General features: G+C 44.4%; 1 protein-coding gene across 3 annotated transcripts in view; it reads right to left on the minus strand.

Moving 5' to 3' along the window:
• ripor1 (RHO family interacting cell polarization regulator 1) overlaps nucleotides 1-26,019 on the minus strand; it is a 315,583-nt gene that overhangs the window by 20,743 nt on the left and 268,821 nt on the right. For all 3 annotated transcript variants that reach the window (XM_063066805.1, XM_063066806.1, XM_063066804.1), the window contains exons 11-13: nucleotides 23,914-24,062; nucleotides 17,808-17,937; nucleotides 14,477-15,229 (exon numbers count right to left, since the gene is read on the minus strand). In XM_063066805.1, coding sequence (XP_062922875.1) covers nucleotides 14,477-15,229; nucleotides 17,808-17,937; nucleotides 23,914-24,062 — 1,032 coding nt within the window. The remainder of the gene's footprint in view (nucleotides 1-14,476; nucleotides 15,230-17,807; nucleotides 17,938-23,913; nucleotides 24,063-26,019) is intronic.

A 26,019-nucleotide genomic window follows, 5' to 3' on the forward strand; every position in this document is an offset into this window, starting at 1 on the left:
CTCAACGATATTTGTAACTTCAATGGAAGCCTCAATGATTTCCTGAATAAAGCCCACTCTATCATACAATGGCTTTTTAAACTTGAAGAAACAGGATCTTACAAACACAAAAAAATTGTAGATAACAAGGTGAATAAAGAAATATCAAAGTAAAGCAGGTATCGGGGATGGTTACGGAGAGAGATTGCAAATACTGCTGAATCGCAAGGCCCTGAATTCCTGCATCAGCTTGCTGCTGCTCCTTGCCAAATGCAGTGGATTTTGGTTAATTGGACCATTGTTTAATCAGGGCAGCTGCTTGTTTGGGGCAACTCTTAAAGAACAAAAGCAAATGGGGAAAATAGCCAAGATTCCCTTCGTTTATTTGGGATACTATGCTGTTTGATTGGGGCAGACGATGGTCAGTCACAAGGAATTGTGTGGCTGTTAGACCCTATACTGTGCTTAGAGGAAACAAATGGTGTCAGTTTCTCGTGCTTGTGTTGTGTTATCCATTTGGGTCGCAAATCCAAAAAGCAGCGATTTTTGATCACTTTGGGTTTTTTTTAAACTTAAAGATGAAAAGATTTGACACTAGCTGAATATATTACTGCACTGGACCAAATTAAAAGCCAGCCATCTAACACCACAGCCGGCAGAAATAACTGGAGTGCCGAAATCTGCAACTGCTTGATACATCAGAAAGATACACTGCGAGAGGAATGGGTATTACACGAAGAAGGGACAACAATGGGAGTGTGAAGGTGAGGATCCAGATTCAATCAATGGTTTTCTATTATAACTGGACAAGGTGAGCATGTCAGTGGACCAACGTTAAAAAACGAGTCAGAGGAGCTGGTCACAAAGGATTTTAAAGCAACAGATGGTTGGTTGTCTCAATGGAAATGTTGGCACCACATTAAAATGAAGAAAGCACATGACAAGAAAGGTACGAGGGATGATTGATACGTTCGTGGCCTAAGGTAGAAGGAGATGTGTTATACAGCTCTCGTTACATGCACATGCAGTTCAACTCTTTGAGTGATTATGCAGAAAGTTTGAAGTTAATAACTCATCAGGGGTGATTGATAAGTTCGTGGCCTAAGGTAGAAGGAGATGAGTCAAATTGACCTTAGGCCACAAACATATCAATCACCCCTCGTAGTGCTGATGCTGTAAATGCAGAAACATGGAAACTTGCTTCAAAAATGTTGTGCAGATGTTATCTACAATGCCAATGAAACAGGCTTTTTTTTATCATGCTGAACAGTTCCCTTGGCTACAAACGCTCAACACTATCAGATTCAAGGAAAGCAATGAATCACATAACTGTGTTGTTCAAATATGGCAGGAACTGATATTAAGAAATTGTGGTTTATTGGGAAAGAAGTTAAACTTTGAAGCTTTAAGGCGCTAAGAATGGATGGTTTACCAATTGAGTACTTTGTCAGCATACACTTGATGAATTCCTGTCAGTAACCATTATGAACTAATACAGCTTTATAGTACTGTAGTAATACTGGTAGTGTTCTAATTTGTTCTGTATTTCATTTAAATACACAATTTGTTACTCAGTTAAACAGTAGTTAGCCTTTTCAGATAATCGGGCAGCCGTTTAATTGGGCCAAAACGTACCGGTCTCAATGTGTCCTAATTAACTGGAATCTTCAGTACTTACAAATGAAGACAACACAGATCCCACTATTGACGGGCTAATACTTTTCCATGAGTTAAATTTCTGAGTGGGAAGAACTTTGGTGGGACACTGAGTAATCACTGCTCTGAACAGCACTCGGACAGAGCCCGTCTCCATTGAACTGGGCAGTAATGCCACTGTCGATCTGTCTGCACATCATTTTGCAAGATGCTGGGTGTCTCAGAGTGAGTGTGAGACATATAAAGTACATTAATCTAACCTGCATTGACGTTGGAGAGCTCTACAACCACCGCACAGGGTACCCAAGGCACCTTTGGTCAATCACCCCCCCCCCCACCCTACTGTCTTTCCTTTGGTAATGAGGAAAAGGGAGATGTATATGGAGTTACTGAGGGATTACAGCAGTAGTCAAAGTGCTAACTGGTTACAAGCCAGCATCTGGAATTCCAGGCACAACCCTACTCTCTGTAAATTCAGGGTACTATTTGGTCTTTAGGTTCACACCCACTCCCTTGCATGGTAGCAAAAGACTCCAGTTTCTGCACGGCCAAATCTTGCTACTGGGAGACCTTGATCAGTTGGGAAGTGGGCCAATGGATTTCAATAGGGGTAAGAAAGAGGTGATGCAATTCGCAAAGTCAAGCCAGTGTAGGATTGTACCATGGTGACAGGGTGCTAGGAAGAGTAATGGAGCAGAGGGACGTAGGTGTTTCAAGGTACCTCAAGGTAGACAGGGTGGTGAGAAAGCTGTTTCACACACTGGCCTTCGTCAGTCAAGGCACTGAGTATAGAGTTGGGACGTTATGCTGCAGTTGTGGTAGTCGTGGTGAGGCCGCACTTGGGAGTTCTTTGTATAGCTTTGGTCATCCTGTTATCGGAAAAATGTGGTTAAACTGGAATGATTGCAGAAAATAATTAGCAAGGATGTCGCAGGATTAGAGGGCCTGGGTTATAGGAGAAGGCCAGGACAGGTGCTTGTTGTGTTCCATGGGACGTAGGAGAATGAGCAGTGACCTTATAGAAATGTTTAAAATGATGAGAGTCATTGATAAGGCGGGCATTAACACTTTTCCTCGGGGTAGGGGAGACCAAAACTAGGAGACCCAGTGGTCTATAGCTCTCAGGATTATCCCTATTACGTTTCTTGAACAAAGGAATAAAATTTACCACCTTCCAATCCTCTAGCGCTACTCCTGTGGCCAGTGAGGATGAAACATCATCGCCAAAGGCACGCCAGTCTCTCCTCTTGCTTCCCGTAGTAACCTGGGGTACAAGGCACCCTGGTGTTTCACAAAAGTTCCAGCACGTCCTCTTTCTTAACATCAATATGTTCTATCACTTGTTTTACAGTGTCCTCAAAATCAAGGTCCCTCTAACTAGTGAATACTGAAGCAACACATACAAAATGCTGCAGGAAGTCCAGCTGAAGGGTTTCGGCCTACAGCGTCAAATGCACTTTTTTTTTCCCCATAGGTGCTGCCTGGCCTGCTGAGTTCCTCCAGCATTTGTGTGTGTGTCGCTTGGATTTCCAGCATTCGCAGATTTTCTCGTTTGTGATTGGAATACTGAATCAAGGTATTCATTGGGGACCTCCCCTATCTCCTCCAACTCCAGGCATGTTTCCTCTTTAGCCCCGATTGGTTCTATCCTCACTCAGTCATCCTCCTGTTCTTTACGTACTTGCAGAATGCCTTGAGGTTTTCCTTGATCCTACTCTCCAAGGCTTCCTCATGTCCCCTTCTAGCTCTCCTAAGTCCTTTCTTAAGCTCTTTCCTGGCTACCTTATAACTCTCCAGAGCCCTGTGTGATCCTAAACCTTAAAGTTCTTTCTTTCTCTTGACTTGATGTTCCACATCTCTTTCGTCAACCATGGTTCCTACGGTCCTTTCTCTGCCTTAGTATGACAAACCTGTCCAGAATCCCATGTAAGTGCTCCCTAAACAACCTTCACATTTCCCCCGAGTACATCTGTTCACAATTTACACTGCCAAGGTCCTAAGTAGCATAATTCCACCTCCCCCCATTTAAATACTTTTCTATACCATCTGCTCCTATCCCTGTCCAAGACTATGGTAAAGTTCAGGGAGTTGTAGTCATTATCTCTGGAATGCTCACCCACTGAATGATCTGTCACGTGACCAGATACTAGATCCAGTATGGCCTCCCCTCTAGACAGGCTGTCCACACTGTGTCAGGAATCCCTCCTCGATACCCCATCTAATCCTTTTGTGCTGTGGTGGTACCAATCAATACTAGGGAGGCTGAAGTCACCCATGTCATCAATCAATCCAGTCTGTTCCTCAGTGTCTCTACTGGGAGGTCTGTAGAACAGCACAAATAGAACGATTGCACCCTTCTTGTTTCTGACTTCCAGCACGCCTGACTCAGTGGATGATCCCTCCAAAGCTGATCGTAGTCCTCCGTACATCGTATCAATAAAGTCTTACACAGTTGCAGTAAGAGTTCTCTACTTCTATACTCGAGCTGTATTGAAACAGGGGTCCATATTCCATTTGCTTTCCCTATTACTTGCTGCAGCTGTGCATCAGGACCCTACGTTACATGCATAACCACTCTGAATCCCTTTAGTACTGCAGTTCTCCATTTAAGTAGTCGTGCACTGCCTTCTAAATTACACAACTTCACATTTTCCCAAATGCCAATTCACTTAATCTTTCAAAATTTCTCTGCACAACTCACCTTCCCACCCACTTTTCAATCATTTCGCTGCTGTACAGTTGCTTCCTTCCTCTGAGTCATTAAGATAAACTGTAAGGAGATACAACCCTGGCACCGATTACCAACCTAAAAATTACCTCCTTACACATTTTTGCAGCTTCCTGCTTCTATCCACTCCTCTTTCTACACCGGTATATTATCTTCAATAGCATGGGCTCTTATCTTGTGACAACCTTTTACGAGGACCTTGCTGAACATCTTCTGGTAGTCCAAATCTAAGTTACCATCTAATGCAGGGGTTCCTAACCTGGAGTCCACGGATCCCTGGCTTGGCATTGGCCCATGGCACAAGAAAGATTGGCAAACCCTGCTCTTAACGATTATAATTAAGATTTCCTCATAGCAATCTCACCAATTTGCAGATGTGACTTCCCTACATGAAGCCATTTCGACTCTGCTTGACCAACAATAATTTTCCAATTCCACAGCTTCTACTTCTGTACAAATCAATCTTAACATTTTTTCCAACCACAGATATCAGGCTGATTGGCCAGTTTTTGCCTTCCTGTTTGAATAAGGCAATCACGTTGGTGGTTTTCCATTCCTCCCACGCTTCTCAAGAATCTAAGGATATTTGGAGGATTTTATTCAATGTATCTGCTGCCTGCTTGCACTTTCTTTAGTCCAGTTCAGAGACCACAACATAGTCTCCTCTGCAACGCAGAAATCAAATGCATCGGGAACTGCTTTGCACAGCTCCCACATTCATTCTACACGGCTGGCTCAGAAATTCCTTCCGCCACTTCAGTTCTCTACACTGTGCCCACTTTGACCAGTCTGTGTAAGTGTGAGGAACAGCTTCTCGTCCTCTACCTAAGCACATCGCAGCCTTCTGGAATCTGCATGGAATCCTATAACTTCAGTTACCTCAGTCTGTCCAGATCAGAATGGACAAGTCATTCGTTTGTGGCTTTGGCTCAGTTCTTCTCACTTCATCAGCACAGCTTGACCTGCTGGGTGTCCCCCGAACTCTGCACTCACTCCATCACCACAGCTCGACGTGCTGGGTGTCCCCCCCGAGCTCTGCACCCACTCCATCAGCACAGCTCGACGTGCTGGGTGTCCCCCAGAACTCTGCACCCACTCCATCAGCACAGCCTGACGTGCTGGGTGTCCCCCAAACTCTGCACCCACTCCATCAGCACAGCTCGACGTGCTGGGTGTCCCCCAGAACTCTGCACTCACTCCATCACCACAGCTCGACATGCTGGGTGTCCCCCAGAACTCTGCACCCACTCCATCACCACAGCCTGACCTGCTGGGTGTCCCCCAGAACTCTGCACCCACTCCATCACCACAGCCTGACCTGCTGGGTGTCCCCCAGAACTCTGTACCCACTCCATCAGCACAGCCTGACGTGCTGGGTGTCCCCCAGAACTCTGCACCCACTCCATCAGCACAGCCTGACGTGCTGGGTGTCCCCCCGAGCTCTGCACTCACTCCATCAGCACAGCTCGACCTGCTGGGTGTCCCCCAGAACTCTGCACCCACTCCATCAGCACAGCTCGACGTGCTGGGTGTCCCCCGAACTCTGCACTCACTCCATCACCACAGCTCGACGTGCTGGGTGTCCCCCCGAGCTCTGCACCCACTCCATCAGCACAGCTCTACGTGCTGGGTGTCCCCCAGAACTCTGCACCCACTCCATCAGCACAGCCTGACGTGCTGGGTGTCCCCCAGAACTCTGCACCCACTCCATCAGCACAGCCTGACGTGCTGGGTGTCCCCCAGAACTCTGCACCCACTCCATCAGCACAGCCTGACGTGCTGGGTGTCCCCCAGAACTCTGCACCCACTCCATCAGCACAGCTTGATGTGCTGGGTGTCCCCCGAACTCTGCACTCACTCCATCAGCACAGCCCGACGTGCTGGGTGCCCCCGAACCCTGCACTCACTCCATCAACACACTCCTCTGTCCATGTCTTTGTCTTTACTCGATGACTGCCTTCACTTCATAGCTTTTATGATAAAGAACTTGCTCTACCTCTCCACCTGCAACCAGCTCCCCCCTCAGCCATCCGCAGCCCCTCAATCGGATGGGCTCACTCAGACCCTATTTTTATTTTCTTTGCAGATACAGCACGCATGGTGACAGGCCCTTCCAGCCCAGAGTCCCCACCACCCAATTACACCCCTGTGACCCCCCACCCCCCACCCCCCGTATGGAGGGTCCAGGGAGGGGTAACAGCTCTGGTGAAGGGGCTGGTCATGTCCCTCTGGGCAGCTCACACACCAGACACTCATTTCTCACCTGTGGCTCCAAGTATCTGCACACGGCAGTGGCCACAGGCCGCAGCACTGCTTCGAGAGGCAGTGAGGGTAGCCGGTGGGTTTTATACCCGGTGAGATGCGGGCATGCCCGGCCGCGCATGCAAAGGCATCTCCAGTGGACTGGGCGCATGGGATCAAGAGCCAGGAAGTGCAACACTTTGTGGGGAGCGAAGGGCATGACGAAGCACAGGAGGAGCCATGGTCATCCACTGCAACCAGGGAAAACCCCAGTTGTGACGACCACTCACACCACTGGACCCAGACTCCTAAGGTCGAGAGACTGGAACTGCCCCAGTTTAAACTTCCCACTTTAAAAAGTCTCCTACACAGGCCATAACCAATCACAATTTTTGAACGTGGGAGGGAACCAGGGCAAGTGGAGGAAACCACACCATCACAGGGAGAAGGTACAAATTTTCCCAACAAGCTGCAGGAGGAACTGAACCGGGGGTCGCTGTGACAGTAATAGCATTACACTAACTGCTACATTACCACGCTGCCCGCTAATCCTGCACTCACCCTACCAGAAATATCCGCTTGGTCCTACCTATCCCTATCTGACCCTCCTATAAGCGTTTACTTTGTCTCAAAGGTCTCCCTGCAAGCCGTTTCTAACTCTGTCACAATGGAAATCACTTCTGAATCTTGTAAGCATCACTGGAATAACAGGGCTGCAACGCTCAGTTCACATCAGGAAAGAACTGTTCTCTGCAGATGCCAGATGGCCTCGACTACCGTGACAGGAAATTTGTCCTTGACTCTGCCCTGTGAGACCATCCGTACTCTTTATGCAGTTAGTGCCAAGGTCAATAAATTTTCCCCGATTCTCCAGAAACAGCACGCAATGTCACCGGAGACTGTGTGTCCCCTTGCCCCAGGACAGTTATGCAAGCTAAGCTACAGTCGATTTGGCTGCTCCCTCATCAGCCACCGTAAAGACAAAAAGGTGGGCCAGCACTTCTAAGCCCCTTCATTGCTGCCCTCTAGTCCTAATCTCTCAAAAATGTCAAAACGGATTCCAGAACAATTTCAATAGGAATCAGAGACGCCCTCTGTGTGCACATGGTGAACAAAAGGCATGCATACAAAGTCAGTTTGCCTGGTGCTGTACAGGAACACTGCCAGATCTCCCTTCATTCCACTACAGTGGATAGTGACTCAGAATCAATGGGGTTGGCTTCTGCTTGAGGAGGGCAGGCTGTCCTGGCCAGTGTTTAATAAGAAATCGAACACCTACACAACAAACAGTATTCTACTCACCTCATTGAGTCAAACTGGGTCATGTCAAAAAATAGAGCATCCAGGAAGACTTAGAGAGCTTCCCTGGAGCAGACTGAAGGGGGATTTGATAGAGGCATAGAGGAGTATGAGGGGCATAAATAAGTTAAATTGAAGTAGGTTTTTTCCACTGAGGTTAGGTTAAGGGTGAAAGGTGAAATGTTTAAGGGGGTACTTCTTCACTCAGAGGATGATGGAATTGTGGAATGAGCTGCCAGCAGAAGTGATGGATGCAGTTTCGATTTCAATATTTAAGAGAAGTTTGGATAAGTACATGGACGGGAGGGTCATAGAAGGCTACAAACCAAGTGCAGGTCAAGGTGACTAGGGAGAATATTAGTTCAGCACGAACTAGACGGGTTGAAGGGCTGCTTCTGTGCTGTCATGCTCTATGACTATGATATTTACATGGGGACTCCTTTTGGCGGTAATTCTCAACACCTCTACTCTGTCAATCTCAATATTCCTAGCACCTCCCCCCCCAGGAATTACATTTCTGACCAGCTTCCCATTTTCTACACTCCACAATTAAGCTCATCTAACCCTCTGCCTCGCACACCCTCTCATGACCCTCAGGTCACCTATCGCCCCTGAGCTCACTGCCCTACACTGACTCCCAGTTTGCTAACAGCTCCACTTTGAAGTTACTCCTATCAATGCCTTTGAACAGCACCTTGCCTTGGCTTCCTCCCTATGTAAGTCACATTCGTCCAATTCTACCAGCCAGATGAAAGCAGTTCTCCAGATCAGGCCTTCTTTGTATTTGGATTTCAGAATCAGAATCACGTTTATTACCACTGACACATGCCATGAAATTTGTTGTTTCGGGCCAGCAGTTAAGAACAATACAAGGTAAAAGTACTGAATCTTCAACAAGATTTGAGAGGAGCTTGGATAAATACATGGATGGGGGGGCGGGGTGTATGGAGGGTATGGAGGGCTATGGTCCAGGTGCTGGTCCTTGGGACCAGGCGGAATAACAGTTCGGCATGGACTAGCCGGCCGGTGGTGTCGTGGCATCCACATCAGACTTCAGGGCAAGTGGTCCTGGGTTCGAACCCAGCCGGCTCCTTGCACGCTCTCCATTTGTGCTTGGTTGAGCGTCGAACTAGCAACTCGGCCTCGTAAAAAAACCGACAAAAACGCCAAAGGAATGGCATGGTTGCCTCCTGATGTACCACAAGGCACGGAGAGGAACAACACAGACTAGACGGGCCAAAGGGCCTGTTTCTGTGCAATTTACAATTGTAAGTTGTATATAAACAATAACTAAAATAAAGAAAGAGAGCGAAGCAGGGACGTAGTGGGTAGTGTTCAGAAACCTAATGGCGCAGAGGAAGATGATGTTCCTAAAACGTTGAGTTTACGGTTTCAGGCTCCTATATCTCCTCCTGATGAGATGGGGGCATGTCCTGGATGGTGAGGGTCCTTCACGGATGCCACCTTTCTGAGGCACTGAAGGTGCCCTCAATGGTGTGGAACTGAAACCTAGGGATATTCTCCTACGTTAAACACCAAGTACAGCAAAGCTCTGAAAACCCAGCATCTGATTGTGCCGAAATCTGTGATGATTCCAGTGAGCCAGGGCCCAGAGTCAGTGTGCTGGAGTGTTGCCTAAGCTGGGTGCAGACTACGGGCCGGTGTGTGCCGGACCCAGAGTTGGGGTTTGGAACATGGGTAGGTTAGCAGCCAGAGCTGGGGTCTGGAGGGAGCTCAGGGCTGGGCCCAGACTATGGGCTCGTGTGTGTCAGATCGGCAGCTGGGATTCAGAACACTAGGGGTCAGGTGGTGTGTGGTACATTAGCAACCAAAGCCAGGGTCTGGCATACTTGTCTATGTCTTGCTCACTTTAAACTCACCAATTCACTGGAAGATTTATTACATTACTGACTCATAGAATACTACAACAGAGAAACAGGCCTTTTGATCCATCTAGTCCATGCTGAACTATTACTCTGACCAGTCCCATTGGCTTGCACCCAGACCACAGCCTTCAATACCCCCATCATCCATGTACTTACCCAAACTTCTCTTAGCTGTTGAAATTGAACCCGAATCCACCATTTCTACCGGCAGCTCGTTTCACACTCCCACTACCCTCTGTGTGAAGAAGTTCCCCGTAATGTTTCCCTTAAGCAATTCACCTTTTACCTTTAACCCATGACCTCTAGTTCTAGTCTCATCCAACCTCAGTGGGAAAAGCCTGCTTACATTTACCCTGTCTATACCCCTCTTAATTTTGTATTCTTCTGTCAAATCCCTCATTCTTTTGTGCTCCAGGGAATTAAGTTCTCACCTATTCAACCTTTCCGTATGACTCAGGTCTTCAAGTCCTGGCAACACCCTTGTAAACTTTCTCTGCACTCTTTCAATCTTACTGATTATCTTTCCCATAGGTGACCGGTATTGCACACAATACAGTACCCCAAATTGGCCCTCACCAACATCTCATACAACATCAACATAACAGCCCAACTGTGTGCACTCAAAACTTTGATTTATGAAGGCTAAAGTGCTAAAAGCTCTCTTTACAACCCTATCTACTTGAGATGCCACTTTCAAGGAATTATAGATCTGTATTCCCAGATCCCTCTGTTCTACCGCACTCCTCAGTGCCCTACTGTGAAAAGTGAAATAAAAGTGATTTGGGGTGTTATTAGGAAGTGCATACAATAATCCATTTGTCAAGTGCTGGATTACCAGACTTTTATTGTAGCTGGGTTTGACACAAAATTTTCAAATTTGCTGAAAAATTGAGCTTTTCACACAAGTACAGCTGAAGGGTTTGATGTTGTGGCCTCAGAGGAATAAAAATGATCACTTAACCTTGTTGTTAGTCCAGATACTTTGATTTACACAGGAACTACAAGATCACTTTGACACGTGTTATGTGTGAAAACTGTGTGCCAGAGAGTGAGGTGGCAACAGAGGCAGTGAGACAAGGAGCAACACAGGATGCCTTACCCTAACCAGAACAAGGCTCTAACTTGGAAAGGATTGTACAAGCTATTCATTTACTCCGTGCCGCAAAAGCATGGGAAAAATCCGATTTTAGGGAATGTGCTTATAATCGTTGAGAGGCCAAGAAAGCAGTCAGGGTCTCTTCAATTACTGACAGGTTCACTGAGTGGGAACAGTGAAACAACACTAAAGACTTTAAAGGATTGAAACTTTTTCTGTTCAAGATGCTATATACTCACTTCTCAACTTGTTTCACCACTTCCCAACAATTACTGTGTTAATTCCTTAAAAAGGACCTCTTAGATTCCTCACCTGGCAAAATACTCTGACTCATCTGGTGTTTTTTTTATAAGTAACCCAGTGAATATCCAGTGCTCACCTCCAGGCAGACTACGACCTTGTCACAGGATTTGGAGGCTGGTATGCCTCAGTCATCCGGAGAGCTATGTTGGCTGGAGTCAGGGCCTTGTGCTTTGGCTCTTGGGTAGAGTCGCCTATGCCAAACAGTTTGAAGAGTAGAGACCGGACAAAGAGCAGTCCACCGGTCTTCTAGGTTCGGGGGTTTATCTCAGGGCTAACAACAATGACTGGTCAAAAAAAGAGTTATGGAAACAGCAATGAAGAATCCTTCTCGATCTGTGTGAGAGACTGTAGGGACAGACAGGGAAGAAGGACCTTCACTGCTGCCCTAAACATCAGCAGCCGAACAGAACTAAGCTAACTAAACTGTCAGACACTCTACCACAACTTCATTGTATATAAACACAACAGGTTCTGCAGATACTGGAAATCCAGAGCAACACGCAAAATGCTGGAGGAACTCGGCAGGTCAACCAACATCTATGGAGGGAAATAAACAGTCAATGTTTCCGGCTGAGGGCTGTAAAACAGGGAGAAGAAGCCCGAATAAGGAGTGTGGGTAGGGGAAGGAGTACAAGCTGGCAGGTGATAGGTAAAACCAGGTGAGGGGGAAGGCAGGTGACTGGGGGAGGGGAGATGAAGTTAGAAGCTGGGAGATGATAGGAAAAGCTAAAGGGCTGAAGAAGAAACCTGATAGGAGAGTGGACAATTGAGAAAAGGGAAGGAGGAGAGGAACAAGGAGGAGATGGGCAGGTGAGCAGAAGGTAATGGAAAAAAGCAAAGCCAAAATGGGGAATGCAGAAAGAGAAGGGGAGAAATGACCAGAAATGAGAGATGTTAATGTTATGCCACCAGGTTGTTCTGCGCATGGAACTCTGCATTTGTGTTATTTACCAGTGAGTGTACACTTTACAGGTGAAAGTGGGCAGGCCAGTTCCTTGACCTGGCAGCATCTGGGTGAATGCCAGCAATTGGGGCAGCTGACTTCACTTGGCCAGATTTCAGGGTGTTTGTTGTGTGCACCACTACAGCAAATCCCAGGTGAACTACTGCTGGGTCAGGGGCCTCTTCTAGTTACTACACAAAACTCATTTGTGTCTCCCATTGCCTCTGCTCCAGTCATAGATTCAGGGACAAACCGGACTCAGAGAGCAAGGGCCAGCCACGCAAATGCAACCCTATTCAGACCAACCAACAGCCAGAGCACAAACACTGTGGCACAAGTGTGTTTTAACTTGCAGCCAGTAGAGGTGCCATCCACAACCACACTGACAGAGAAGAAAGATTAATTCAGTAAACAGCAGGGTTGGAGAAAATGACAAGTGGAAGCAAACATTCAGATTGCACAAATGACGAGCAGTGACCTGGCACTGCCAGCTCAATGGCTCAATCCCTACCGACCCACCAGTCATTCACCTTGGCCCAGATGTAGCGGTGCACACCAGTGGATCGTTACTGGACGAAAAGTCAACAAATCAGCATCAGGAGAGGAAGAGCTGAGGTGAGACTGTGTGTTCTGCAAAGGCTTACAGGTCAGGCCCTGGGGAGTGTTGTGGAACAGAGGGACTAAAGAGTACAAGTACATAGTTTGCTGAAAGCAGCGTTTCAGGTGGAGTAGGTGGTGTTTGGCATTGCTGGCCTTCATCAGCCAGGGCATAGATTTGGCATGTCATACTAAAACTTTGACAAACTTCTATAGATGCACTGTGGAGCGTATCCTAACTGGTTACATCACGGCCGGGTACGGTAACACCAATGCCCTGAAATAGAAAAGTCTACAAAAAGTGGTGGATACAACACAGTCCATCTCAGGCAAAACCCTCCCCACCTCTGAGCACATTTACATGCCACAAGAAAGCAGCATCCATCAAGCACCCCCATCATCCATGGTCTCTTCTTACTATTACCATTGGGCAAGAGGTACAGCAGCCCTGGGTCTCGCCCTCCAGGTTTATTACCCTACAACCGACAGGCTCCTGAACCAGTGTGGATAACTCTACTCACCTCAACCCTGAACTGACCCCACAACCTACACACTCACTCACTTTCAAGGACACTACAACTCATATTACTTACAGCATTTACAGTTTTAACATTTGCACATTGGCTGTTTGTCAGTCTTTGTTATTTACAATTTTCCAAAAGTTCTACTGTATTTCTCTATTTTCCTGTAAATGCCTGCAAGAAAATGAACCTCAAGGTAGCATATTGTGTCATATACATACTTTGATAATAAAATCATTTTGAACTTTGATGCACAGAACATTGGTGAGGCCGTGTCTGGAATATTGTGTACAATTTTGGCCACCCTGTTATAAGAAAGGTATCGTTAAATTGGAAAGCGTACAGGGAAGATTTATGAGTTTGCTGTCAGGATTTCAACGGTTTGAGTACATGGAAAGGTTGGCAGGCTAGATTTTATTCCTCGGAGCATAGGAAAGTGAGGGATGATCTTGCTGAGGTTAATTGATAGGGTGAATGCACACAGCCCTTTCTTAGGAAAGGGGAACTCAAAACTAGAGGGTAGAGGTTTAATGTGGGAACTGAAAGTTTTAAAGGAGACACAAGGGGCACCTTTGTAAAACATTGGGTGATGTGTACATGGAATGAATTGCCAAAGGGAGAATGGCTGAGTCAGGTACAATGACAATGTTCAAAAGCCGTTTAGATATGTATATGGATAGGAAGTGTTGAGAGGGACGTGGTCCAAACAGGACTAGCTTGGTGGTTACAGATGAGTTGTCCTGAAGGGCCCATTTCCATGCTGTATGACCCTATCACTGTACCATCAACAAGACTCAACTGAGTGCAACACAATACGCTTCATTCCCTCACATGACAGCCAAGCAGACTGATACCATCTCAGACAGAGAAGGCAATTACTGTTCTCATTATACAAATCAGATGACCCTTGGGGTAAAGCAAGGTAACATGCCAGAACAGGGAATTGAGAAGAAACTGATTGATTAAAGAACTCCAACCTGTGATTTCACTTGATTTATTACTAGGTCATCCAGCTTGGGGGAACTGAAGATAACTGGCAATGGCCAGAATTACTTAATGCGCACTGAGGGATCCATCTCAGAGAAATTATTGAGCAAACATAACTGAAAAAGATGTAGCGAAACTTGCAATGATAAACCAGCTCAAGCATACCACTGCTCGCAACTTACATTTTGCATCAGAACATTCACTCCCAAATAACAACCAACACAAACCAAATACACTTACCAACAGCACTTCTTCCAAATGCTTGACTTCCATCTCCAACTTCTGGAGCTCAGGGAACTGGCCTCGATAATCATCAAGTGTGGAATTTAATATCATCAAAGCTTCCTCAATGCCTGGGTCTATGGGCTTCACTTTGACTGGTTCCGCTGGCCTAGTCTTCTCGCTACTGACTTTGACTTTCTCCTCCATGGGGGCAGCACCTTGCACTATCCTGACAGCACCAGCAGCCTCAGTTTGTGGACTACATAGGACCCGAGGGATTTCCGACTTCACCAGTGGAGCCTCAGACTGCGGTGCAGCATCAACGCTGTCCTCAGGCAAAGCCGGAGCAGATATGACCTCTGGGATTGGCGGAGAGGCTGCCAAACTCGTCGTGGCAATCGCCTGTGCTTCCAGCACTGTGCTCACTGGGGCCTTCAAGTCCATTACAGCATCCACACTTGCTTCACTGATATGGCTGAGAGTTCTGGAGATTGGCACGTTTCCGTTCCAGGTTGTGTGCTCCGTCTCTCCCGCTGTTTTCACTCTGTCCGAATGGCTGCTTCCCACAGCACTGTCGGACTGAGCCTCTGCAGTGTGCGCTAACGTTATGGTGATCCTAGGTACCGTGCCCTGGATCTCCGGCTGCACCAGTGTCTTGGGCGAATGCCGAACACTCATGGACAACTGTGGACTAGAAGAGCCATCCGAAGAATCAGAGGAGATGGACCAGGCAGCACCGTTCTCCAGCTCTTCCTGCCTCCGCAGCATGTTCTAAACAAAAGAGAGCAGCAGTTTAGTTGGCTTCATGGACAAGGTGCAGAACGGCACATCGTATGGGACAAGGGGTGGCCGGGGGAGTTTTATACATACTAAATCAATGCTGAAACAGAAACCTACAGTCTAGCTGGGTATAAAAATGGAAATGTGAACAACCATGTTGTAGATATTATACCCAACTTTCAGGACTGAAAGGAAGCAAGACCACCCCAACGTAAGGACAGATTGTGTCAGGAAACCTAGTGACCAGGTGTCAGGCAGTGAGAAACTGAGTTCCTGCTGCCAAAATGCCCAAATAAATACAGAATTGGTGGGGTGGGGCGTTTCCATTTGTCAAAGCTGTGAGTGATTTTAAACTTTCACAAAATTATTTAAAAAGTATTAAAATTGAAGCAATTAAAAACTCCAAAGCATTGAGAAATAATTAAGATATTTGACTGACGCATAACACGTGCTCCAAAGAATCTTCGGAACAGGTTATACTTGATGATTATCGAATCACTATACGCAGACTATAAAACTAAAGCACGAATGAAAAAAAAACGCCTGTACACGTTGGAGAGCTGAAAAAAATTAATGGTGAAATACTCAGAAAGTCAGGCAGCATCTGGAGAAACAGAGAAACTTCTATCTGTTGAAAGGTCATTGTTAATTGCTTCTTCCTCCACAAATACTGCCTAACTAGCTGAAGATATACCAATTAAGGGTTTCATCCCGAAACATCAACTGTTTATTCCTCTCCATAGATGCTGCCCGACTTGCCGAATTCCTCCAGCACTCTGTGTGTGTTGCTCAAAATATCTAGCACCTGCAGAATTTCATGTTTATGAGTTTTTACATGTTCTGCTTTAGATTCGGAAAGTTGAAGCATAAAAGAACAACATGGCTAAGCAAAGCAGGTAGAAAGTTCCTGACGAGGCCTAAACTGAACAACTTTCACACTCAAAGCAATGCCCGAAACAGGTTTAAAAAAAAACTGAATATCCTTAAATGATGTCCAAAGACTAAAACAAATGGATGACAAAGAGATACGGAAATTTGACCATATAATAAGAACAGGAACCACTGCTGTATATTGCACTCCTTCTGTATCAGCAACACTTCCACAGCAAACAGACACAATTGTTAATTTGAAAATGGAACAATTATATCCAAATTCAAACCCTCAACATAGAGATTTTCACCAAAAAATTTATTTGCCAGCATTACCTGTGAAGAGATGAAGCAAAATGTCATAGTGGATGTGGAGAGGGTCAGTAACTTTAAATTCTTTGGCATCAACATATCAGAGGATCTGTCCTAGGACCACCATCAAAGTGTCATCACAAAGATTACACGACAGCAACTCTACTTTCCTAGGAGTTTCTGAAGACTTGGCACATTACCAAATGCTTTGACAAACTTCTACAGATGCACAGTGGAGAATTTTGTAACAAGTTGCATCATGGCCTAGTATGGAAAAACCAATGCCCAGAAATGGAAAAATCTACAAAAAAAAATGGATACATCCCAGTCCATTGGGTACACTTAAATGGTGCGCTGCCAGAAGAAAGCAGCATCCACCATCAAACACCCGCATTCAGTGCCATGCCCTCTGCTCACTACTACATTGGACAGGAGGTACAGAAACCTTAGGTCCCATACCCCCAGTTTCAGGAACAATTATTACCCTACAACCATCAGGCTCCTGAACCAGTATGGATAACTTCATTCACCACTACTCTGAACTGATTCTACAATCTACAGGCAAACAACAGGAATTCTGCAGATGCTGGAAATTCAAGCAACACACATCAAAGTTGCTGGTGAACGCAGCGGGCCAGGCAGCATCTGTAGGAAGAGGTGCAGTTGACGTTTCAGGCCGAGACCCTTCGTCAGGACTAACTGAAGGAAGAGTTAGTAAGGGATCTACAGACTCACTTTCAAGGACTCTTTTTGAACACGTGCTCAGTATTATTTTTATGTGCAATGGTAGCTGGTGAACACAATGTATGACACATCTTATGTTCAAGGCTGCAGAAGCAAATCCAAATGTTATGATTTATTAGAAGTTTCAATTTAATTTTTTTTTGAGGGCTCCCTTTTCCACACTAGTTGTCCATTTAAAATGTACAAATGATAAAACTCGAGACAAAGATATTGAGCGCCCAAGGGGCAGTGAAATTGTAAACATGTTGAGAAGGACACTGATAATTTTGTTATAAATGGTTCAAGAACAAAGGTTGCTTGTTTCCCTTCCACAAGTGTACAGGACCACTCATTTTCTTTACCAAACATTAATCGCAGTACTCGAACAGCTGATGACCATCACCTCTCATCAATCCTTATTCATGTGGTAGAACTCCATTTACCGTGCCCACTACCAAATGATACAAAGACAACTCTGAGAGCAATCATAAATTGAATACTGGAGAGTAACAGGATTGTACCAAAGTTAGCCTGCTATCTGGATTATTGTGTGTTTTTCTGAAGGATTTTGTCAGGGAAAATGTATTTTCTCAAGAGATATTTTAGGGAATTTACCTGCCTCATCAGCACTACATTACAGGTGAACAAGCGCAGAGACACTTACGTAAAAGGCTTGTTCTCGCAAGGACGGAGTATCTGGTGGACTCTGGTTGTAGGTGGAGAATCGTTTGTTTACAGTGGCTACCTTGTTCACCGAGCTTGCAGCAGATGCTTGATCATCTTTGTCAAACGGACTAGAAGACAGAGAACAAATCAAACAAAATAAGAAAAGACACAGCAACATTGCCAACACTTCAGGCCACAAAATAAGATATTCTTCCCATATTTTTTCCCACACATTTTTTAAACTTTGCAGATCAGTGTGTGCTGTACAAGATCTATGATTAATGCCAAATCTAGAACAAGTTACTATTGTTCCCAGGCCTTGAATGTAAAACATTCTGACCATTGGCAGAAACTTTATCAAACAAAATTTGACACCAAGCCACAAAAGGCAACTATGAAGATGAATAAAAACTTGGTCAAATGGTTTTAAAGAATGTCAGAAAAGGTGGAGGATCCTCTTTTTTAGTGAGTCTTGGTAGTTGCAACATAGCTGGCGATGCATTAAATTCATGAACCAGAGCAGCACGGAGATCTTAGAGCATCAAAGAGTTGAAGGAGGCTTTAGCCCAGTTCAGTTAAGCAAGGCTACAAAGGGATTTGCATGTGGGAATTATCCTTTACAAGAAAGCAACATGGATCAACAAGAACATGGTGTGTTATCAGAGGAACAGCAGAGAGTTGGACAGCTCAGGTTTATGAATATCAGGTAAGGTCAGGAAGGAATACATTCCCATAATCGTATCTAGAAACAATTACATAAATGACAGCTTGGCTCCAACCTCCAAAAGCAACTGAGCGGAAGTAGTGACGGAGATCAAACAACACATGGCAGGTGGTAATACTTGGTCTTGGTGGAGTACAGTCAGGTTTCAGATGCTCCAAATCGGATGCAGTTCCGTACAATGAAGACCCCGGTTCACGCCAGGGAGAGGATTGGGGCTGGTGGCAGGTGAGGAAAGCTTGCAATGGGTGTTGAAGTTGATGACTTTGATCTAGTCAAGCAGTGCCACAATTGGGAGTGAGCAGGAAGTGATGCAGTGAAGCTGGCTTCACCAGAGCACATGGAGACTGACGGTTGTGTTTTTCGATACTGTTGTCAAGGGACGAAACATGAAATGGAAGGAAGCCAAGAATACATTCTTGTGATAACGGTTCAGACAGGGAAGGGAATGCTTTGTTGTCCATGACTGCTTCGTGAAGGATGAAACCAGCTGAGTGCAGTCCTGTGTCAGGCCATGCCATGATGGAAGTGGGGGGGTCAACTGCATCAAAGGTCGGAGGTGAGGATCATACACACAGTGAGGATTCAAGCAAGTCTACTTTCTCTAGTACTTGCTGATGGATAGTATCAGTTTCTATTTCAAGATGGCAATGTAGTTTTCTCTTACTTTATTTAAGAAAAATAATCATGCAAAAAAAAACTTTGATGGGTCTGGGGAAGGGTGAATGTTACAGAGAGAAGGAAAATGTTCGGTCCAGTTCACTCCAGGAACCCAGCACAGGAAGCTACACAGAGACTCCAGTGCAGAGTACCGGGGAGCACTGCACTTCCAGAGGTTTAAATATTAAACAGAGACAATTTACTCCTTTAGGTGGACATAGAAATCTATTTACAGAGCAGTTATCTCCAGTGTGCTGGAGAATATCTAATATTTTACTGAGATCACAAAATCATTTATTTAGTCCTTCATTTCAGTGCTGCTTGTTATGCACAAATTAGTGTTGTGTTTCCTTGCACTACAATAACGGGTTACAATTTATCGTCGGCAGGAAAGGCCTTTAGGTGACCTCAGGGTTGCAAAAGATGGCTACGTAAATCTTCTTTCTAAACATCTTACAAAATATTGCTCTCAAAATAAAAAAGGAATCCTTTTTTAACCTTCAATTATAGCATGAGGTTATGGGAATGTAGGAGGCCAAGGCAAATCAATGCTACTCTGTTTGACTTTTATCAAACATCTAAATACAAGTAAAACAAACAATCACTATCACAAAAGGATAATAATCTAACTCTGCACACTCTTGGGACACTCACACCCTTCTCCCTTCCTTTCCTGAAGGCACACACTGATACAATGTCTCCCATGGGAGCTGCTGACTTCACTGGCTTCATCCCAAAGTCAAGAAGGCCAAGTTCAATCATAAAATGCTACATTTGCCTTGATAAAACTCATTTTAAAGGTCAGAACAGGGATTAACACTGGAATTTGCTCAAACTTAAAAGTTGCTAACATCATATTTTCCAGTATTATAATCCAGACAGATTGCTAGTATGATTAAATGAGAAGCCAAAAAGCCCTTGGTCCACGTTAATATACTAATTGCAAAGTCCATGAGCTTTTACCTTGTTCAGCAAACTTCTACACAGAACTTTAACAAATGCTTCTGGAAACCCAAATTTACAATACCTATTAGTTACCTCATATTCCTCAAGAAACCACTGCTACCATTTGCTTAATAATGGATTCTGGGGCTCACACGATGGTGCGGATGGATTGTGTCAGATTTAATTTACAAACTGAACAATGCACTAATTAAGATGATTTTTAGTATCTTTCACAAGGAAAAGATGAAGTATTCGTTCAATGATGCTGCCATATCCTCAGCTCCCAAACTAACCCTCTCAGGGGCCAATTACATTAGCTACTCTCTTCCTCTTTACATGCCTGCAAAACACTCAAACTGTCTACTTTCACATTTCTTTATAGCTCACTCACATCATCTATTTTCTTCTTCCGCCTTTGCCACATTCCTAGTCTACTACTAACCATTCCAACAATCTGCGTCCCTTTCAGCTTGATATTATCCTCAACCATCAGGCTCTTGACCCAAAGGGGATAATTTCACTTGCCCACAACCTATGAACTAGCGGAATTTAATAAAGCTCCCTGTAAAAGTTTGCTGAACAAGGTAAAAGCTCATCTCATGTTCTAGATATTTATTGCTTATTTATTTATTATTATTTCTTTCTTTTTGTATTTGCACAGTTTCTTGTCTTTTGCACTCTGGTGTAATCAGTCTTTCATTGATTCTGTTATGGTTATTGTTCTATTAGGGATTTATTGAGTATGCCCTCAAGAAAATGAATCTCAGAGTTGTATATGGGGACATGCAATTTGATAATAAATTTATTTTAAACTTCCTTGCTTAACCACCAACAGCTCCTAATTCTTGCTGCCTCAACAAAATAAGACCATAAGACACAGAAGCAGAATTAGGCCATTCAGCCCATCTCATGGCTGATTTATTATCCCTCTCAACCCCATTCTCCTACCTTCTCCCCGTAACCTTTGACATTCTTACCGATTGAGAACCAGAACCTCCACTTTAAATATATCCAATGATTTGGCCTCCACAGTTGTTCGTGGCAATGAATTCCACAGATTCACCACCCTCTGGCTCAAGAAGTTCCAGGTTGTGAATTACAAAATGTGTTTTCACAAGTCTGTGGCTACTTAGATGTCTTAATCAATGTTTTCCAGTATTTTTAAGTCAATTCTGCCTTCATGGTTCTAGAAATGCTTTTATTCCTGATTCCGGATCTACATTTCCTGCTCCAAACCATGCAAATCTATTTTGTTATTTTCACTCTTCTCCAGAGAATCCTTTACCATGAGATCTTTAATTAGCCTTGTCTCTTGACTCAAATAGTCTGGGTTGGTGCAACAACATATTGCTCTCAGAAATTGCCCCAAATACGTTCTCTAACCTCATCCTCAACATATGTTAATTGGATTTGTCAAATTTTTAAGAATGAAGTCATCCACAATTATTGTCATGCAGATCCCTACCATTTCCCTTGTTAGTTTTCATCCCTCCCCACTCTCTCAAACTGACTTGACTGCAAAATCTCTCACTGCTATGATCTGTTCTCACTACTGATCTCATCTCCATCCAAACCAGACACCCATTTTACCTTTTCTCTTTCTTCTGAAATTCAAGGTGCTCCAGAGGATTGGTGTCACCTTGTAACACATCCCTGAAATGCCCATCAGATCGTTCCAATTTAATTCCAGTTGTGTACAATTTCAGCTTATTGCAAGTGCTCTGTGTGTTCAGGTAAAGAACCTTTCTGCCACTATTTTACATTGTTTAACCTTGTGCTACCTCAATTGCACTGTTGCAATGAACTAATTCACAAGACAGGTTTTTCATGTAACTTTGTACAAGTGACAATAATAAACTGATTTAACAACTTGTTCCGATTCTGACGCTATTCGGAGTTGCGCTCTTATGTGTGTGCACTACCCCTTCCAGTCGCACACTGATTAGCATTGCTCTTATCAATAACATGAATATTCTAATGCTTCCATCACCCAATCTTTGCCCTCGACTATTTATTTTCAGGAACCACTAAGTTACTTGATTCACCAAGACACTGGTCCCACTCTGATGCAGGCGAAGCTCAATTCATCTGTCACTCTCCTCAGTATTGGCACCAATGTCACTTCTCCCACACCATCTCCAAGCCACACGCCCAACGTCCTGATGTAATTGCCCTACACCATTTTGCACACTACCAATGTAGTAATGTTCAATTTTATTTTAGGGGTACAACATGGAGCATGCCCTTCTGGGCAAATGACCTACACTGCCCCGCAACCTGCCCATTTAATATCAGCCTAATCACAGGATAATTTACAATGACCAATTAACCTACCAGCCAGCACGTTTTTGGAATGTGGGAGGAAGCTGGAGCACCTGGAGGAAACTCATGTACTCACAGAGAGAACGTAGAAACTCCTTAAAAACGGTGCTGGAATTGAACTCCAAACTCTGGAATGCCCCAAGCTGTAATAGCGTCATGCTGACTGCTATGCTACCGCGGTGCCCTTACGCTAAGATTAATACCCCAGTAGCCTTGCTTTCAAATTCCAATGGTAGTCACTCCAATTCCCTCAGCAGGACCTCGTTCTTAATCCTACCAATGATATTGGTATCACGGTAACTGAATCTTCCTCCTCAGCTCCATCCGCTTCACCATCACTGCACCCTCCTCCCAACTCCAAGTTCTTTTCCAGCCCAAGAAGGGTGGAGGGGTTGATTATTTCCTGGAACAAAGCATCCAGATACTTTTCTCCCTCCTGGATATGTTGCTGTTTCCGAAACTCAGATTCCAGTTCACTGATTGTGAGCTGAATTTCTTCCCTTTGCCAACAGTAACTTCAGATGTGGCTACAGTGGATCACAATAGTCCCCACACAGCTCCAACATGTCACATCTTTCAAATCCAATAACTAGCTAATTAACTCTTATTTGTGAGCTGGTTACATTTATTAACCTATCTATCTATCTATTTATTTATTTAAAGAACTTTGCAAACCAATCTTCTTTCACTGAAAAGTTTGTAATTCTCTTGGTTTCATGGGCTTTGCAGCTTTTGGCTATGGCAACTGAAGTTGTTAAAATATAGACAACCAAAGAACTTGATGGGCAGGAGCTAACAAGGGGTGACAAAAGTTATCAGAATACTGGTTAAATGCCAGGCAGTTGCTCCTTGATTAAATGTGTTAACCTGGGACAGTGGACATAGTCTTGTGGCTTTGTTTCCAAAATTTTCCGACACCATGTCTACAGAAACATCGAGTTAAAGACAATGGGTGAGCTAACATGGATTTAGGTGTCTAAGCTCCCAGGACTGCAATCTCCCAAAAAGTCAGCTAGACATATCCCAAAATATCCGACCTTGAATTGGCCAGACCCTCAGGGAATTGTGCCATGGGGTTAATGGTGAGCAGGTTGCTCCATGTGGCACAGGGCAGGTCTTGTAAGCTATCCCATCTCGTCTTCCTTTTGGTTACGGCACCTTTTTGCTTTAAACATGTGAACAAAGAAGATGTTGAAGATGTAAATCAATACAACGCTGCTGAAAGGATCCCTACCAAGTGTGGGGCAGGAGGATCAACAAATTTAATTGAAGGGACAGAGCTGAACAAATTATTTGCATTTGTGCAATCATTCTGAACGACATACTTGTCAAAGTTCACAGATGAAAATAGCCCCTGGACTACAAAATACTCTGGCAAGTTTTTTTTTGCTGCAAACCGAGCATTTCCAGTGCAAAAGGCTAAACTCTTCCCAGTTTCAGACTTTGAAAGACTTACTTCCAGATGACCTCCAGGCTAAGTTTAATAGTTCCCAGATCATTGATGTCCACAGCGACAGACTGAGGCAAGGCCGCAAATAAATCCTTTGTTTCACAGGAGACGTTGCCAACTATGACGTGATTTGCCAGGCTTTTCAGCTCCGTTACCTGCAACAATGAACCAATTAACAACTTTGAAGATTTCTATTTTTTCTCTCTGGTCTAAAAATGCACGAGTACCCCAGACATTCTCCCTTCTCCCGTCCTGCAATAGGCAGAAGATACAAAAGCCAGAAAGTACGTACCACCTGGCATAAGGACACCTTGACACTACTGAATGATTCCTTAGCACAATAAGAAGGACCTTTGACCTCACAATCCACCTTGCACCTTATTGTTTTAACCACCTGCTCTGCAGCTGTTCTGCATTGTTATTGTTTTACCCTGCTTAACGTAACACAGGCTGTACAAAACGCTGCGGGAACTCAGCAGGTCAGGCTGCAACTATGGAAAAGAAGAAAGAGTCGAAGTTTCATCAGAACTGTACCTCACTGCACTGTATAATGATTTGATCTCTATGAACAGTATGCAAAACAAGCTTTTCAATGCATCTCAGTCCGTATGACTGAACTTGATGCTTACTGTAAATGTTTTGTTAATTATTATATAATACCGAGTAAATCATTATAATGCACACACACAAGAAAATCTGTAGGTTCTGGAAATACAAAGCAACTCATCCAATCTGCTGGGAGGAGGATCAGTGTCTCAGCCCCAAACGTCGACTGTTTATTCATTTCCATGGATGCTGCCTGGCCTGCTGACTTCCTCCAGCATTTTGTGTGTGCTGCTCATTATAATGCACAATGTTTGGGGTCAGAGCAGACTCACAGTACATATTGGTATTGGCAGACATCCAAATTAAGGTCTATTCTTGAAGTTTCTTCCCTTCCCAATTTCAATAAGTTTCTTCCTTGCTGTGAGCTTCTATTTCATCCTATTTTCTCTTTTCCAACCCCTGACCCACTTTCCCATCAAAACATCCTCCACATTGGGAAGAACAAAATATAAAACAAGGAAATCTAGGCTGACTTTATCAGATCAGAGGGGCAAGTGAAGTCTGTCAAAGTAAACACACTGCAAGGAATCAACCCGTTCATAGTGCACAACAACAAAACATACCCTCATCACTTTCCCCCAAGACCTCTGTGAACTGAGATGAATATTTTGACATTTTTCACTTGTAACACTATAAATGTCAACTGTTTATTCATTTCCATAGATGCTGTCTGACTTGCCGAGTTCCTCTAGCATTTTGTGTGCTGCTATTGCAATTCAGATTACTTCTAATTAAACAATGGCCAAACTTTCATAGTACAAAATCTGAATCCCATTTACTTTGAGCACTAAACTTTTTATACACATATATATCTCATAAACTCTGGTACTCTGGTATCTGATTGTTCAGAAATGCTCATGGTTTGGCATCTGGTTCACTCGTTAGTTTGAATGGGATTCAGAAAGTCAAGATGTGAGAACTGGGGTTCAGAATGCAGCTGGGCTGGGGGTCTGGGGGGAACTGGGGATGGGGATCTAGAATGGCAGAGATCAGGAATGCAGGGAGGTTTGTGACTGGAGATTTAATTTTTTTTTTGTTTATTGAGATTCAGTGCAGAATTGGATCTTCCAGCCCTTTGAGCTGTGCTGCCGAACGATCCCCGATTTAACCCAAACCTAATCATGGGACAATTTACAATGACCAATTAACTGGTACATCTTTGAACTGTGGGAGGAAACCGGAGCGTCCAGGGAAAACCCATGCATTCCACGGGAAGGACGTACAGACTCCTTAAAATGACACCGGAATTAACTCTGATGCCCTGAGCTGTAATAGTGTCGCGCTAACCTCTGCACTACTCGTGGGCACTTTATTAGGTACAGGAGTGGAACCTAGTGTGGTCTTCAGCCAATCCGCTGCCAAAAGATGCTCTTCTGCACACCACTGTTGTAACACATGATTATTTGAATTACTGTCGCCTTCCTGTCAGCTTGAATTAGTCCGGCCATTCCCCTCCGACATCTTTCGTTAACAAGATGTTTCTACCCACAGACCTGCTGCTCACTG

This window comes from Mobula hypostoma, chromosome 14, assembly GCF_963921235.1.
Source record: "Mobula hypostoma chromosome 14, sMobHyp1.1, whole genome shotgun sequence".
NCBI lineage: Eukaryota > Metazoa > Chordata > Chondrichthyes > Myliobatiformes > Myliobatidae > Mobula > Mobula hypostoma.